Source organism: Staurois parvus, unplaced genomic scaffold (assembly GCF_062004578.1).
Source record: "Staurois parvus isolate SC_StPar_1 unplaced genomic scaffold, SC_StPar_1.0 ptg000136l, whole genome shotgun sequence".
Classification (NCBI taxonomy): Eukaryota; Metazoa; Chordata; class Amphibia; order Anura; family Ranidae; genus Staurois; species Staurois parvus.
Window position 1 is genome coordinate 7,272,653 of NW_028317932.1, and position 14,107 is coordinate 7,286,759.

General features: G+C 47.1%; 1 protein-coding gene across 1 annotated transcript in view; it reads right to left on the bottom strand.

Annotated features, from left to right (window-relative positions):
• SP4 (Sp4 transcription factor) overlaps positions 1-12,401 on the bottom strand; it is a 38,123-nt gene extending 25,722 nt beyond the window's left edge. Inside the window, exons 1-3 of the mRNA XM_089673154.1 lie at positions 12,243-12,401; positions 8,883-8,968; positions 1,266-2,823 (exon numbers count right to left, since the gene is read on the bottom strand). Of these exons, the coding sequence (XP_089529280.1) occupies positions 1,266-2,823; positions 8,883-8,951 (1,627 nt within the window). The 5' untranslated portion in view covers positions 8,952-8,968; positions 12,243-12,401. The remainder of the gene's footprint in view (positions 1-1,265; positions 2,824-8,882; positions 8,969-12,242) is intronic.
• Positions 12,402-14,107: the final 1,706 nt, after the last annotated feature.

The window sequence follows — 14,107 nt, forward strand, 5'->3', positions numbered from 1 at the left end:
CCACACCAAAACACAAGAGATCAGCAGGAGGGATTCCCACATCAGCACTGACTGTGTTGATGGGGGAATCAAGCAATTTTCTGATGGAAGGGAAGAAAATCATGTGATCTATGGGCTGCTTAAATGTGTCAAAGAATTGCCATAGGCATGCATTACAAATCTGGAAAGCAAAAGGTATTCCCAAATGATCTTACTGAAAAAGACAGCAAGGTGCTCTAATGCAAACGTTAGATAAAAGACTAACTTTGCTCAGAAAGGCTGTGTTACCCTGGAAGCTGCCTGGCGGTCATTTGGACGCTTTAACAGCAATACTATGAGCTGGTGATCTGGACAGAGTATGGCAATAATGAATTCTGGCTTTTCTCTGACTTGCTGGCTGCATTCTTACTCCGTGTCTATGCAACACACAGCCAGGCAACTCATTTTCAGAAGGAGGTCAGCAGTAGCAGCCCCCATATTATTCCTATGACAAATACACTTTAAGAAAGGCAATTCACATATCAAATATTTTATGGTGAAAGCAGTTATTCTGCAGCTCTGGAAATTAAAGAAGAACTCTAGCCCAAACAAAAATAGGAGATTTTCCCATTTTAGTAACCTAGTGGTGTTACATTTTAAAGCTAGCAGGACTATATACCCCTCACTACACTCGGGCCTAAAAGGTATGAATGAAGGAGGTATGAAAGAAAATATTAAATAGGGGTAAGGGACACAAATGTAGGGTTGAATCCCACTTCTGCATTGTGGTAACACACATTACGCTTGTTGGTGTGATGCCATTCAGTTTGAATGGCACCCTAATGTACCTCCATTGTAGTGTGCCACAATTCATAGCAATGCACGATAGTAAATTAAAAAATGGAACATTTCTGATTCTGAGTGTGCTGGGTGCATTAGCAGCCCATTTTAAATAATCGGTTCGTTACTACATTGCAGAAATGCATATGGGCTCTTATAAGCAGATTTTAAAACTTGCAAAAAAGTTCCAGCAGTTCCTAACTATTGTTTGATGTTCCTTGCCAAAGGAGGCCAAAGTAAAAACTAGTACAATCTGCTGCCACATGCATGGAAAATACAGGCTAGGCTAGACTGACTAACCAGGAACTTTCAGTTACAGCATATACATGAACTGTATTCAATGCTGGAGACACTGACATATACCTATGTGTTCTCAGCGTGCTAGTGTTTAACCCTTCCACTGTCCAAGTGATGCCAAGATTCAGCAAGACAGAAGACATGGGTAAATATGCAAAGATGACACATACCTCCAACATTTGTAATTGTTACAGGAACCCCCTGAACCTGGACTCCAGCTGTACCAAGATTTGCAACGCTGACCGTCTGCAGATTAGGCACAGATGTAAAGTGGGCAGCATTGAGAGTGATTGGGGTACCAGCAACTGTAACTGGTGTAATCTGAGCAATTGTTGTACCACTACTGGTAGACACTGGAGTGATGGTGAGCTGTTGTGGCAGGCCAGCATTTTGAACTTGCAAATTCTGAAGGCTCTGGATATTCTGAACCTGCACAGTTTGCCAGCTGATCTGACCCGATGGGGTTAATGTTGGGGCCCTTATGAGAACCTGCGTTGGGCTTAATGCTTGGAGCTGAACGTTTTGCAGCTGTTGCTGCTGAAGAGTCTGTATGGTCTGTCCTGATTGAAGCTGAAAAGACTGCTGTGGTATGGCTTGTATAATCTGTTGCTGTGGCTGCTGAATCTGAATTTGCTGTAAAACTGGCTGCCCCACGATCTGTACCTGCTGCAAGGAACTTGACTGATCAGACACACTCTGAAGTCCATTTGCCTGAAGCTGACTGCTACTTTGAGATTCAGACTCTGCAACAGAGGATGGAGATTCTTCTGCTGTACGTTCTGTACTTGCTGGTGTGCCCGTGAACTGGCCTGATTCAGCTGTGCTGACGAGGGTGTCGCTGCTAGTCAGAGTGGTAGACACAGTGGTTGTACAGGTGGTGGAGGAGGCAGAGGAGGAGGGAGAATCAGGCATGGTACTGACAGAGGAAGTTGTGATGGGTGTAGACACCAGCTGATTTCCATTGGTAACCCCGCCATCTGTGGACTGAACAATCTGTGCTGAAGTTCCTCCAGCAGACACACTGTTGATCACAGGCAGAGCCAGAGTCACTCCTCCTATGTTTATGGGTAAGGTAGTCACTACCTGAGGAGTACCAGGGATGGTTTGCAGCTGCAGTGGTATCGAAACTCCAGGTCGAATCTGCACAGGAACAGTTTGATTCGCTAAGTTCTGTGCAATAATATTTCCAGAAGTTGTTCTGTTGCCAGCAGTGATAATGGCTTGATTGTTACCAGCGGGGATAAATTGGATTTGACCTTGCAAATCTTGCAGTGCGGTGGCATTTCCAGGACCGATCTGAATGTGTTGACCTTCCATAGTCTGTATTTGAGGAATAACTTGGTACTGCACGTTCCCTCCAGGCGTTTGGACCTGGATGACCTGGAACTGCCCAGGGGCTGTAGCTGAAGTGCTAGCTCTAGTTTTTGTTGGCGATGAATTCTCATTGCTGCTTGTAGACGAACCTGCTGTACTCGCAGCTATTGAAATGCCTTGCTGAGCTATACTGTTTTCCTTCGAGATGGGAGGTGCAGCTGCGACTATTTGCCAAGCACTGCCTGCCAGCTGAGTGGTAACCAGCTCCAGCTGCTGTGGCTGGTTTTGCAGTTGAACCAACCCTTGGCTGGGATCTATGATTATCTGTTGCTGTCCAGAGGCTTGATTTTCCCCAGTGGTTCCTATTTTACTGCAGGTTGCAGCTAGCAAAGCCAAGGGAGAAGGCTGAGAGTCCTAGTCAAAAAGAGAGTGGGAGAGAACAGAGAGGATGGGTGTGTTTCCATCTGACAGCGCTAACAAAAGATCTTTAACAGGAAGTGGTCACAGTCTCAAAAACATCTTAGGTTTTCTATAAACGTTTCTGCAAATTTTACAGAGCAAGTTACAGGAAGCAACAGATGACATTTGAAGAGCATCAGTCATTTAGAAAGAAAAAAAAAAAAAACCTATAAAAGCAGACTTAAAGCGCACCTGTGTCCATACCATCGTCATAAAACAATGGGGTATATTTACTAAAGCTGGAGAGTGCAAAATCAGGCTCACTTCTGCATAAAAAATAATCAGCTTCTAACCTCAGCTTGTTTAATTTGGCTTTGGCAATAAAACCTGGAAGCCGCTTGGTTTCTATGCAGAAGTGAGTCTGATTTTGCACTTTCCAGCTTAATAAATAAACCCCAATGTATGCAAAGAAAGAAAAACAAAAAAAAAAAAGATTTATCATGCAGTGTGCACGAGTTAACAGCTTGTTTTTGTCTAGGGAAGAGGAGAAAGGAGATATACTTACCTAATCCTCCCAGCACAAGACCAGTCCAGCACCCCTGTGCTTCAGCTGTCTTGAGTTGTGGACTATTCCTGACTTTATCAAGCCCAGAGCATACATAGTTGCATAATTAGTATGGCTGAAGAAAGACAAAAGTCCATCTAGTTCAACCATAAAAAAAAGAAGAAAAAAAAAAAGTTATAACGCTATACCCACAGTTGATCCAGAGGAAGGCAAAAAAAAAAAAAAAAAAACACCAGCAAAGCATGACCCAATTTGCTCCTGCAGGGGAAAGAATTCCTTCCTGATCCCCCAAGAGGCAATTGGATATTCCCTGGATCAACGTTACCTATAAATGTTAGTATCCAGTTATATTCTGTGTATCTAGGAAAGAATCCAGGCCTTTTTTAAAGCAATCCACTGAGCTGGCCAGAACCAACTCTTGAGGGAGTCTATTCAACATTTTCACAGCTCTTACTGTGAAGAAACCTTTCCGTATTTGGAGATTAAATCTCTTTTCCTCCAGACATAAGGAGTGCCCCCTTGTCCTCTATGATGACCTCAGGATGAATAGCTCTACACCAAGTTCACTATATGAACCACTGATGTATTTATACATGGTAATCATATCCCCCCTAAATCTCTTCTCAAGAGAGAATAAATTCAGTTCCTCTAATCTTTCCTCATAGCTGAGCTCCTCCATGCCTCTTATCAGTTTGGTTGCCCTTCTCTGCCCATTCTCCAGTTCCCCAATGTTCTTTTTGTGAATTGGTGCCCAAAACTGAACTGCATATTCCAGATGAGATCTTACTAATGATTTGTACAGAGGTAATATGATATCTCTCTCTCTGGAGTCTATACCTCTTTTAATACAAGAGAGGATTTTGCTCACTTTAGAAACCGCAGCTTGGCATTGCATGCCATTATTAAGCTTGTGATCTACCAGAACCCCCAGATCCTTCTCCACCATCGATTCCCCCAGTTGTACCCCCCCTAGTATGTATGATGCATGCATATTCTTAGCCCCCATGTGCACAACCTTAAATTTATCAACATTAAACCTCATTTGCCACATAGTTACCCAATTAAACAGAGCATTGAGGTCGGCTTGTAAATTGGAGACATCCTGTAAGGACATTATTCCACTGCACAGCTTGGTGTCATCTGCAAAGACTGAAATGGGATTTTTAATCCCAGACCCTATATCGTTTATAAATATATTAAAAAGTAAGGGTCCCAACACTGAACCCTGGGGTACACCACTGACACCCCTAGACAATTCAGAGTATAAATCATTAACCACTACTCTCTGAATACGATCTTTTAGCCAGTTTTCCATCCATTTACATACAGATTTTTCCAAGCCCGTAGACTTTACCTTACACATTAGCAGTGTGTGGGGAACTGTGTGAAACGCTTTTGCACAATCCAAGTATACCACGTCCACCGCCACCCCTCTGTCCAAGGTTTTGCTCACCTCCTCATAAAAAGAAATCAGATTTGTTTGACAACGTCTGTCTTTCATGAACCCATGCTGTCTGTTGCTTAAAATATTTTTGTCCTGCAAGAACTCATCTATGTGGTCTTTTATTAAACTCTCCACTGTCTTCCCAACTATAGAAGTTAAACTAACAGATCGATAATTACTTGGTAAAGATTTTGATCCATTTTTAAATATTGGCACCACATTGGCCTTACGCCAATCCAGTGGTACTGTGGCAGTCATTAACGAGTCCCTAAAAATAAGAAACAATGGCTTTGAAATGACAGAGCTCAATTCTTTAAGGACCCGTGGGTGTATGCCATCCGGTCCAGGTGCTTTATTCAGTCTAAATATTTCTGGATCATATCAATTATGAGCCAATGTGGATCAGCTGGGGCTGTGTCAATACCATGCCCATATGGACCCGAGCTCCCCCATGCTCCTTTGTATACACAGAGCTGAAGAAGGTATTTAAGAAAATTTGCATTCTCTTTGTCCCAAGTCACTCAGTCTAGATTATTTTGTAAAGGGCCTTCATACTCGGTCCTGACCTTTTTACTCCATAGACCAGGACCAGTCCACTATCGGACTGTGGGGGAATATCGTTTTCTGGAGGATTGAAGGATCAGGTGAGTATAAGCTTTCTCCTCACTCCTAGACAAAAAAGAGTTTCACATATATACTGTACATCTTTCTGAACAGTTTTAACGTTTTTGAATATTTAGATGTAGGATAAAATATGTCCACATTCTAACCACCCCACCCTCAAAACACCTCCACTTACCTGAACTTGCACAGCCACATCATCCATTTACATCTTAAGAGTCCTATCTACCACCACAGCAGAGGGACTCAGAACGTGCCACACAAGTGTGGTGGCACCACTGCACTTGTAGTCCATTGGTTACTTCCTCCAGCCCCATAACAAAAAGTCTGCACCTTCATATGGACCTGGGGATGGCGACAGTCTTCAGGAGCCTGTGCCTTTACGTTGTGATCCACTGATTGTGGTTGCAATGCTATGCAAACATCAATGAAAAAATTTAATATATGCAAATTTTTGTTTTATAAACCGCTTGCCTACTGCCCTATAGCAGAAATACTGCTACAGGGCTGCGCAAAAGCACGTATGTATACGTGATCTGCATTTGCGGGTAGGGAGCATGCGTGCCGCCCTACCTGCTCCGTCATTGGCAGCTAGGCATGTCAATCACTGGGTCCCGGCTGGAGATTCTCCGCCAGCACCCGGCGATTGCCATGCAAAGCTGACAGGGGAGAGACCTGTGTGTAAACAACACAGGACTCTTCTGCCAGCAAGGACATGCTGTTTTGTATTTCTCTGCACAGCAGAGAAATACAAAACAGAATGTCTCCAAGGTAAAACCGCACACAGCCAAACACACACAGCACACAGTTAACCCTTTGATCACCCAAAAGCTAATCCCTTCCTGCCCAGTGCCATTAGTACAGTGTCAGTGATTTTTTATTAACACTGATCACTGTATTAGTGTCACTGGGGATGTCAGTGGCAGTTAGTCAGTTCCCACCCAGTGTCAGAATGCCCGCCGCAGTCCCGCTAGAAGCCGCTGATCGACGTTATTACTAGTTAGTGTGTGTGTGTGTATAAATAAATTCTAATATATATCGCCATTTGCAGATGCTATGACTTTCACGTAAACCAATTAATTTATACGTATTGGGATTTTTTTTTTTTTAGCAAAGACATGAAGAATACATTGTGGCCTAAATTTATGACAAAATTTTATTTTTTACATTTTTTTATTGGACATCTTTATTAGCAAAAATATTGTTTTTCAAAATTGTTGGTCTTTTTTATTTATAATGCAAAAAATAAAAAACGCACAGGTGATCAAATGCCACCGAACGAAAGCTCTATTTGTGGGGAAAAAAGGACATACATTTTCAATCAATTTTTCCTTATGTACAGCATTGCATGACCGCGCAATTGTCAGTTAAAGGAACGCAGAGCCATATCACAAAAAATGGCCTGGTCATAAAGGGGGTAAATCTTCCGGAGGGCAAGTGGTTAATGAGTGCATATATTACATTTCGTAAAAGGTGGACTATGCCTTTAAAATAAGTCAAAGCTGGCCTCTCTAGCCTTACACCCCGGTCACATCAAACACGAATTTGAAATCGTGCGACTTATAGTGAAGTCGCACGATTTCAAAGTTGGAAAACATGCCGATTTCAGGTGCGATTTGCAAGACATCTGATACAGAGATCTATGCAAATAGCACCAAAAGTAGTGCATGTGCTAATTTAGCTATCGGTGCGGATCCGACCGCACCAACATGACTACTCTCATTGCGGACAATAGGCTGCAATTTGGAATGTGATTTGCAAGTGTTATGTCATGCAAATCGCATCCAGTGTGACCAGGGTCTTAATGTGAAGCTATTCATTCTCAAAGATCAGAACAAAGTTTAAATTCGAATTCTAACAGCCTAGGAGCACCTGCTGGTTGTTTAAATAGAAGGCTGGCAGGCTGACAAATTTCTCCACAATGCCTATAGCTACAGAGGTGAATGTGGGCTTCTTTTAAAGTGCTTTTACTATTTTTTTCAGAATATGGAAATATTATAGTATTTATAGTCTGGTCGCAGGTTCACTTTAATACTTGCATCTCTGATGGACAGTTGGTCCTTACGTCACTCTTTAAAAGCTGCCGCTTCCAACATAATCCATGCATTGGGTATACTTCCAGTTGTGCCTGGCCCCAGCTGTGGGTCTTACCACCAGCCCCTGCAAACTACTGTGTCCTGTAGTGACACAGGAGCTGGAAGAGGGAACTGCACCAAAGAGCAGGCAACAAAGGCATTTAACACTCCATGAAGTATGGGGTGCTAAAAAAAACATTCTACTGGTGACTGTTGCTGTTGAAGACCGCAAAGTGAGGCCCCGCCACTCACTACATAAGAAACAGTCACTTTAAGGAAGAACTCCAGTGAAAAAAAAAAAATCTGCAGGGTTAAAAAAAAAAAAAAAAAAATTTCTGGAGATGCATGCCACCTTCTAAATCGCTGCATGTTATTTACAATTTACACTTTCACCGAGTGCAGAAAATATCACCCTTACCATATCTCCAATGCTCTGACAACAGACTTAGGGCTCTCCTACACACAAGGAGCACTGTCCACCACTGTAACTATTTCTAACAGTGGTTTGAAATTTTGAGTTTTTTTATTTTAATGTCATAGAAGCCTGCTGCTGTAAGTCACATCCTGTGTGGAGGGAGCAGAGGGTGTGGCTGAGCCAAGAAGTGTGTGTCTATGCGTACACACAGCCCAGCTCGGGAGGGTGTCTGCGCGATTGCCCCCACAGCAAATGCCTTGCTGTACTACAGGGGCACCGGCAGGAAGTGGTAAGTGCTGTTGGGGGACTCCAGAAGAGGAGGTAAGGGACCGCTCTGTGCATTACCACTGCACAGAGCAGGTAAGTATAACCTCTTTTTTTATTTTAATAAAAATGAAAAAAAGAGGCTTTGAGATCATTTTAAGCACAACAGCATTACCTTCATAGGTTTCCAGTCCACCATTCTCGCTCCTCAGGAGGATCTGTCATGCAGGCATACTTCTATCTCCTGCAAATCAGTTTACATACTGGAGTAATTTCAGTTCTTGCTCTACTACCTGGCCACTCTGGCTGTAAGTGCTGCATGTTTCATAGAACCCAGTGCTATGGGTTTATCGCCGCTCCTCTCATCCTTACTATTCAGAAGACATTAGCCCCAGGCTTTGATTTGTGAATGGCCTAAAGGAGAGGGGGCAGAGATATGACCACTGGGCTAGTGTCTATGAGACCTGCAGCACTTACAGCCAGAGCGTCCAGGAAGTACATCCGGAGCTGGACTTCTTTGGCATGTAAATTAATTTGCAGGACATAGCGAGTGAGTGAAATGAGAAGTTTTGACTGCTGAAAACCTATGAAGGTAATCCTGCACAGAGTTGGACTTTAAAATTGAGATGAACAGACTGAAAGAACTTAATTTTTAATTAATGAAATGCATGTTTAGAACATAAAAATTACCTGTGAACCTGATGCTTTGCCCTTTTTTTTGGTTTCGGGTTCATTACTTTTTCCTTCTTCGCTGGCCATATCTTCTTCGGCCTGATCTGTAAAATAACCAGAATGAAGGGACAGGTATCAATAAACAAAGTAACTTGTCACGGGCTAACCTAGCTGATAATGGCTAACTTGCCATTATCAGCTTCTACCATTAAATCACATTTGTTGCCCCCATTTTCTAACCCATTATTATTATCCCATAAGAACAATAATTATAATCATAATAATAAAAAAATATCAGCTAAGAATTTAGCAAGAATCCTAGATGGCCTTTGAGAAAATGTAAATTTCTATTTTTATGGTCAATGTTTACCCTGCCCTCCAACCTTCTATTATTTATGGCCATCCCAGGCAAAACAGATGTGACCAGATGAGCCTTACAGTAGCTGTACCAAATAAATGGTGACAGGACCTTGGAAACCAGGGTGAAAGGTGACAGAACCATGGTGACCAGAGCAAAGGGTAATGAGACCATGGTGACCAGAGCAAAGGGTGATGAAGGGACAATGATCACCAAGGCAGAGAATTAATAGACCATGATGACCAGAGTGGATGGTAATGGGATCATGGTGACCAGAGTGGAGAGTGATAAGACCATAGGGACCAGAATGTAGGGTGACAACAACATGGTCACAGGACCATGATGACCAGACCACAGTGACCAGAGTAGAGGTGATAACAGGACCATGGTGACCAGAGTGGAGGGTGATGTGACCATGGTGACCAAAGCAGAGAGTGACAAGACCAGCAGAGTGGAGGATGACAGAAACATGGTGACAGTTCCATGTTGACCAGAACAGGTGACAGAGCTATGGTGGCGGGTCCATGGTGACCAGAGCGGAGGGTGACACGACCGTGGTGACCAGAGCGGAGGGTGACGCGACCGTGGTGACCACAGCGGAGGGTGACACGACCGTGGTGACCACAGCGGAGGGTGACACGACCGTGGTGACCACAGCGGAGGGTGACACGACCGTGGTGACCACAGCGGAGGGTGACACGACCGTGGTGACCACAGCGGAGGGTGACACGACCGTGGTGACCACAGCGGAGGGTGACACGACCGTGGTGACCACAGCGGAGGGTGACTGGTCCATGGTGACCAGAGCGGAGGGTGACGGGTCCATGGTGACCAGAGCGGAGGGTGACGGGTCCATGGTGACCAGAGCGGAGGGTGACGGGTCCATGGTGACCAGAGCGGAGGGTGACGGGTCCATGGTGACCACAGCGGAGGGTGACGAGACCATGGTGACCACAGCGGAGGGTGACGAGACCATGGTGACCACAGCGGAGGGTGACACGACCATGGTGACCACAGCGGAGGGTGACACATCTATAATGACCAGAGCGGAGGGTGACACGACCATGGTGACCACAGCGGAGGGTGACGGGACCATGGTGACCACAGCGGAGGGTGACACATCTATAATGACCAGAGCGGAGGGTGACGGGACCATGGTGACCACAGAGGAGGGTGACGGGACCATGGTGACCACAGCGGAGGGTGACGGGACCATGGTGACCACAGCGGAGGGTGACACATCTATAATGACCAGAGCGGAGGGTGACGGGTCCATGGTGACCAGAGCGGAGGGTGACGGGTCCATGGTGACCAGAGCGGAGGGTGACGGGTCCATGGTGACCAGAGCGGAGGGTGACTGGTCCATGGTGACCAGAGCGGAGGGTGACTGGTCCATGGTGACCAGAGCGGAGGGTGACTGATCCATGGTGACACGACCATGGTGACCAGAGCGGAGGGTGACACGACCATGGTGACCAGTGCAGAGGGTGACACGACCATGGTGACCAGAGCAGAGGGTGACACGACCATGGTGACCAGAGCAGAGGGTGACACGACCATGGTGACCAGAGCAGAGGGTGACACGACCATGCTGACCAGAGCAGAGGGTGACACGACCATGCTGACCAGAGCAGAGGGTGACACGACCATGGTGACCAGTGCAGAGGGTGACACGACCATGGTGACCAGAGCAGAGGGTGACACGACCATGGTGACCAGAGCAGAGGGTGACACGACCATGGTGACCAGAGCGGAGGGTGACACGACCATGGTGACCAGAGCGGAGGGTGACACGACCATGGTGACCAGAGCGGAGGGTGACACAACCATGGTGACCACAGCGGAGGGTGACTGGTCCATGGTGACCAGAGCGGAGGGTGACGGGACCATGGTGACCAGAGCGGAGGGTGACGGGACCATGGTGACCAGAGCGGAGGGTGACGGGACCATGGTGACCAGAGCGGAGGGTGACGGGACCATGGTGACCAGAGCGGAGGGTGACGGGACCATGGTGACCACAGCGGAGGGTGACGGGACCATGGTGACCACAGCGGAGGGTGACACATCTATAATGACCAGAGCGGAGGGTGACACGACCATGGTGACCAGAGCGGAGGGTGACACGACCATGGTCACCAGAGCGGAGGGTGACACGACCATGGTCACCAGAGCGGAAGGTGACTGACCCATGGTGACGGGACCATGGTGACCAGAGCGGAGGGTGACGGGACCATGGTGACCAGAGCGGAGGGTGACGGGACCATGGTGACCAGAGCGGAGGGTGACGGGACCATGGTGACCAGAGCGGAGGGTGACATCTATGGTGACCAGAGCGGAGGGTGACATCTATAGTGACCAGAGCAGAGGGTGACATCTATAGTGACCAGAGCGGAGGGTGATGAGATGCAACATGCTGGGATCGCCCACCTCCATCCCTGCTGCCAATGTTTGTATCTCCTCCAAGCAGACACATGCTCCTATAAAGCCGACCCCATGCCTGGTGTCACACCCCATAGTAGGAGGAGGAGGAGGCGGCGGCAGTCACCGAGCTATGATCCCGGGGAGGTTGTGTGAGGAGGGGGCCCTGGAGCTGTCAGGGGAGGGAGTGCCGGGGGTGTTACGTACCGCTCATGGTGAATTAGTACTTATTCGTGGCACTGGTAATCAGGAGGAAGGGATGCGGCTAGTGGAGGGGATGGGACGGGGGGTGGATATAAAGGCCGGTCGCTGTGGCTGAGGGAGGCTGGATGCTGGAGGAGGAGGGATGGGGGGCCTGGCTCTCTCTCATGGCGGCGGTAGCTGGCTGCAGAAGGGGGTTGTGGCGTAGTAGCTCCGGCTCTCCCCGCAGCCGGGGCCCCTGATCCCCCCGCCCTGATTGACAGCCCCGGAGAGGGGCGGCCCGGACACCCCTTCTCTCCCACCTCCCTCTTCCATCCCGCTACGGGATCCATCGGCTCCATCCAGCCCTGGTGAGGCCTCCTCCCCGGGACCCTCCTCTTCCCCTCCTAGCCGCGGCTTACCAGACGGGCGGCCTCCTCCGGGTGTGCTGGGATCGCTCCGCGCAGCACTCCAGTGGGGGGTGACGGGGGGCGATCGGCGGCTCCGGGGCAGAGATGATATTTAATTTTATTATTATTTTGCTCCAGCTGCTAGAATGAGTCTCCTCCCCTTCTCCTCCTCCCCCGGACAACACAGCGAAGGCCCCGCCTTCTCCTCCTCCCCCAGACACACAGCGCCGGCCCCGCCCCCTCTCTCCACTGCCTGGCCATGGAGCTCACAGTATTAACCCTCTGCAGGCCGGAGCGTAGCGTCATTGTTATCAGCCACAGTCCTCAGGATCACAGGCTGGGCTTGTCTCTGGGAAATGTTCCCTTTTCATTTGGCAGACATTCATATAGTGGAAGGGGGCGCCTTCAGCTGCATTGTTTAAATATTTTATTGTGGAAGAGACTTATGTGGATGAAAAAAAATGATATATAAATATTTTCACACACTATGGGTTTAAAGAAGAACTCCGCCACCACCCTGCCTGAGAGTTTCATGGAGATGAGAATGTAGACATCACATAAGAGCATGTCACGTTACATCAGTTGGAAACATTTCTGAGATCACTCAGAATTTATTGCCAGGTGAAACTGAACTGCAGTTGACCTACTTCTGACCTGTATTTTGACCTGCTTCTAACAAGTTCCCATAGACACCTAAAGGAAAAAATCAGAACATCTTATAGCGTGATTGCAGTCTCTGACCATCTCTTGTACCAAGGGTCTCCAAAATTTCTAAACAAAGGGCCAGTTTATTATCCTTCAAACTTCAGAGGGGCCGGACTGTGGCCAGTAGGAGTAAAAAAAAATGTCCTAGCAATTCTCCATCATTGGTATCGGTGAGAGGAGTAGGGCCTCATCATTGGTGTCAGTGAGAGGAATAGTGTTGCATCATTGGTGTCAGTGAGAGGAATAGGGCCTCATCATTGGTGTCAGTGAGAGGAAAAGTGTCCCATCATAGGTGTCAGTGGGAGGAATAGTGCCCCATCATTTGTGTCAGTGGCAGGAATTAGCCCCATTGTTAATGTCAGTGGGAGGAATAGTGTCCCAAGGGTCAGATAAAGACAAGCAAAGGGCCATATCTGGCCCCCGGGCCGCATGTTGGAGACTACTGTTTTGTACCATGTCGGTAGTCTCTGACATCTCTTGTACCATGCCGGTAGTCTCTGACATCTCTTGTACCATGCCGGTAGTCTCTGACATCTCTTGTACCATGCCGGTAGTCTCTGACATCTCTTGTACCATGCTGGTATTCTCGGACCATCTCTTGTACCATGTCGGTAGTCTCTGACATCTCTTGTACCATGCTGGTAGTCTCTGACCATCTCTTGTACCATGGCGGTAGTCTCTGACCATCTCTTGTACCATGGCGGTAGTCTCTGACTATCTCTTGTACCATGGCGGTAGTCTCTGACCATCTCTTGTACCATGGCGGTAGTCTCTGACTATCTCTTGTACCATAGCGGTAGTCTCTGACTATCTCTTGTATGCCGGTAGTCTTTGACCATCTCCTGTACCATGCTGGTAGTCTTTGACCATCCCCTGCCCTCACAGTTTTTTGTAGCATAACATTCATGGAATATGATGTGTTGCCTTTTGGTGTTATCAGGGGCTGCACTTGACGATCCCCTATACCACACTTTGCCTTACAATAACACCTTCAGTACAGTCAAGGCCCTCATTAGTTTACAAATCCTTGTGCAGTGTTGATTGAGCTTTGTTTAAATGCAAATCTGAAGGTCAAGTACTTCCACAAAGCCTGGACAAAAAAGGAGCATTCTCAAGGATCTGAGCTGTCATGCAAATGGAGCGTGCAATTGCACACTCTCAATAAAGTTTTG